General features: G+C 52.1%; 1 protein-coding gene across 1 annotated transcript; it reads right to left on the bottom strand.

Moving 5' to 3' along the window:
• Positions 1-816, bottom strand: LOC119293728 (vegetative cell wall protein gp1-like). The gene is made up of 2 exons (XM_037572101.1): positions 174-816; positions 1-101 (listed from the first exon to the last, which is right to left on the bottom strand). Exons 1-2 carry the CDS (start codon positions 767-769, stop codon positions 35-37), a joined length of 663 nt encoding a protein of 220 aa, XP_037427998.1. The 5' UTR covers positions 770-816; the 3' UTR covers positions 1-34.
• Positions 817-3,076: the final 2,260 nt, after the last annotated feature.

Genomic DNA, 3,076 nt, shown 5'->3' with positions numbered 1-3,076 from the left:
GGGGCTCTGCCGTTGCTGGTTCCCATTGACTGCATCACTTCGTCACCCACCCAGTGGCATGCTTAGCAGACACCCCCATGTGCGTCGCCTGACCCATGAACCTGAAGTGTGTGAGGCTACAGCTTAACTGAGATCGGAGGAGCAACGGCACGAAGTAAGAGAAGAGGGCAGACCTTTTCAAAGCTCCAATAATGACCGCGATGGTGGCACGCGAATAACGAGAAAGCCATGGTGATGGGCGCCTAGGCTCTTGCAATTCTCTCCACCCTCTCTGCTGCCGCCGTTGATTCACCCCTCCCCTGTTGCTGAACTCTCGCTCATCCAGATCGTCGCCAACAGCTCCCCCACCAGCGAAAGAGAACTCGGGGAGATCGATGTTGCACAAGGCATAGGCGGAGCTGGCCGGGGCATGGGCAGAAGCGGAGCCGGACGGAGGGAGCCGGCGACCGAGCGGGGGGCACTGGGGGCGGCTCGTGGGAGCGCAGCCGCTGCAGGGGCATGCGCAGGGGCACGGTCGGGAGTAGCGGAGCCCGCGTGGCGCAGGAGGAGGTGACCCAGCACGGCGCGGGCTGGACGAAGCAGAGCCGGTGTAGGCGCGTGCGCGGGCCGGCGAACATGGCGCGCTCGGACTTGGGCGCGTCCGCGGAGAGGTGGAGCGGAGCAGATGGGGAGAAGACGCTGGAGGAGAAAGGGGGGAAGAGGCGAGGCCAGTAGGGTGGCGGCGCGAGGGGGCAGGAAGGGTTGGGGAGGGGGCGCGAGTGTGGGTCATCGGCCACGGCGAGCGGGACAGGCGGGGTGAGCGGCTGGGAAGGGGCGAGCGGGATGGGCGGGGCGGCTAGGGTTTGCACGGGGGCTGCTGGTATTTATACCCAAAGACGAAATGACTAAAATGCCCTCGGTGGGGCACATAATTCACACGCGGTGGCACGATCGATTCAGGGCGACGTGAAGGCCTTGGTTCTGCCTACGTACCAGCTCATCCTTTATAAGGTAAATGCATTCATATTTTGCTTGTCAAATACAGTACGTGGTCAAACTTTGACCCAAAATACGCAAAACAACAAAAAAATACTTCCAAGACCAGCGCCGCTCTTCCGCTCTTCTCCTCTTAAATCACTGCCGCTCCTCTCCTGTTCCAATCTAAATCCAGCGTCGCTCCTCTCCTCTTTTATTTCAAAACCACCGCCCCTCCTCTCCTATTCCAGTCCAAAACCAACATCGCTCCTCTCACGTTCTAATCCAAAACCAGTGCTGCTCCTCTCCTCTTCCATTCAAAAACCACCGCCGGTGAGTGAAGGTGCTGTGGAGAAGTAGATCGATGGAGGAGTACAACCGATACATGAGGATCACAGACGGCGACCCTGTGAAGCTAGCTAAGATGTTAGAGATACGGTCTTGGTTTGATAACAAGGACCAACTAGCGGCGATGGCGACATCCATGGCCAAATATCTGCAACAGAGCGAAAAGGCGGCGATACTCCCGGAGGGAGTCGCAGGGGAGTACATAGAGCTGCTTCTCTGGGCCATGGAGCAAACAGATTCACCGAATCCGATTGTGAGGGAGCGGTGGTGGGAGTACCGATCCCAGATGGAGCACCCACCAGAGATTGAAGGATCGAGCATCTACAAAGTGCGGTTTGTGAGGGTGTCCTGCCAGAGCGAGCCGGTGGAGTCTTCATCAACCGAACCCAACTGCAAGAGGAGAAAAGCAGTTGGCCCGACGATGCTTCCCCGCCATCCTCTCCCTCGCCGTTCACATCGTCTCACGGGGCGTCTGTCTACCGCCAAGGAATAGGAGGGGACTGCCCTCCCAGCCCAATAGTCGGGCAGGTTGTGAATTGTCAGGAGGAGCTTAGGGTTGTCAATATTTGCAGGTTGTGAATTGTGTTTTGTGTTGTGTATTTTGAGAGTACTTTCATATATGAATGTCTTTTGAATTTCAGATTTGCAGTATTGAGCACATGAAGTATTTTATTAATTCTAGAGATCTATTTTTAGCACTTAAAAAATGTAGTTTTATAGGAGTATAGAAGTGCTGACAATGTGATTCTCAGAAAAGAAACTGCAAGTTTCAGTTTCAGATAAGAAACTGCAAGTTCAGTTTCAGATAAGAAACTGCAACTTTCAGAGGCAGATCATTTATATTAACACGGCCTTTTCAAACAGGGTTAACATCATGTTGGAAGTTTTATTCATGGTCGAAAATTGAACTACCAGCCAGTTAACATCATGCTGATCAACATTCATGCATAGCACATCTTCATATGATGCACAGTCAAAATGCCCACACAATGTCGAGTGTGCGAAACACAGAGAAAACGAGGGACAAAGTTTTGGCAAGTATTGGACGTGGTGTGCGTAGATGACAATGGGGACCCACATGTCAATAAAGGCAGAGGCAAAAAATTTGGAGATATTTTCCCTGCACAGGTGGAATTGAACCCAGGCGGAACAGCTGTCGGGTAGTGTCACTTGGCCACTAGGCTAGTTCAGTAGTTTCATTAATAATAAGGCACTTCTTCAGGTGTTCGAATCCCCTCCTGCGCCTTTGTGCACTCGCCGCGACGCCGCTGTCTACCGTTGTGAACATGCTAAACAAACGAGAGGAATCTGGAGAGGATTGTATGTGGAGAGGCGGACAGTCGGGACCCACCAGGTCTATGGCCGTACACAAGCAAGTGCCTCATCAAAAAAATACTTCCTCCTAATGCTATACTGACATTGGGGCCCACGGGTTTGTCAACATAGTTACATTTTTTAGGTGCTTCAACGTAGTTACTATAGGAGATAAATTCACAACGAAGCCGGGGAGTTGGTAGGTATCATTTATTACCACTGGGGCAGCAAGTATCAGCTGGGTTTTGGGCTGCCCCGTCTAGGCTTTCATTTTTAACATGCGTAGCCCATGAGCTTGGATGGGAGGTCCATATGCCTGTTTGTATTTTCTTGAGGGCCGTCATGTATCGACCGGCCTATGGACCTCCCATCGGAGGTTTTATTATTCCTGAAACATCGGCAGTCCAATTTATGTATTTTTTTGAAGAAAACACAGAGGTCTGTTCTATTTTTCCATATA

The sequence above is a fragment of the Triticum dicoccoides genome, chromosome 4B (genome assembly GCF_002162155.2).
Source record: "Triticum dicoccoides isolate Atlit2015 ecotype Zavitan chromosome 4B, WEW_v2.0, whole genome shotgun sequence".
Taxonomy (NCBI): domain Eukaryota; kingdom Viridiplantae; phylum Streptophyta; class Magnoliopsida; order Poales; family Poaceae; genus Triticum; species Triticum dicoccoides.
The sequence above is the reverse complement of the archived record's forward strand: the minus strand, read 5'-3'. Positions and strand labels throughout refer to the sequence as shown.

What these genes read in the sequence shown, in the direction of transcription:
- LOC119293728 (XM_037572101.1), bottom strand. Translation starts at nt 769, where the DNA reads ATGACCCACACTCGCGCCCCCTCCCCAACCCTTCCTGCCCCCTCGCGC. An exon ending in ATTATTGGAGCTTTGAAAAG is followed by an intron (nt 102 to 173) that starts GTCTGCCCTCTT and finishes CACACACTTCAG; the next exon opens with GTTCATGGGTCAGGCGACGC.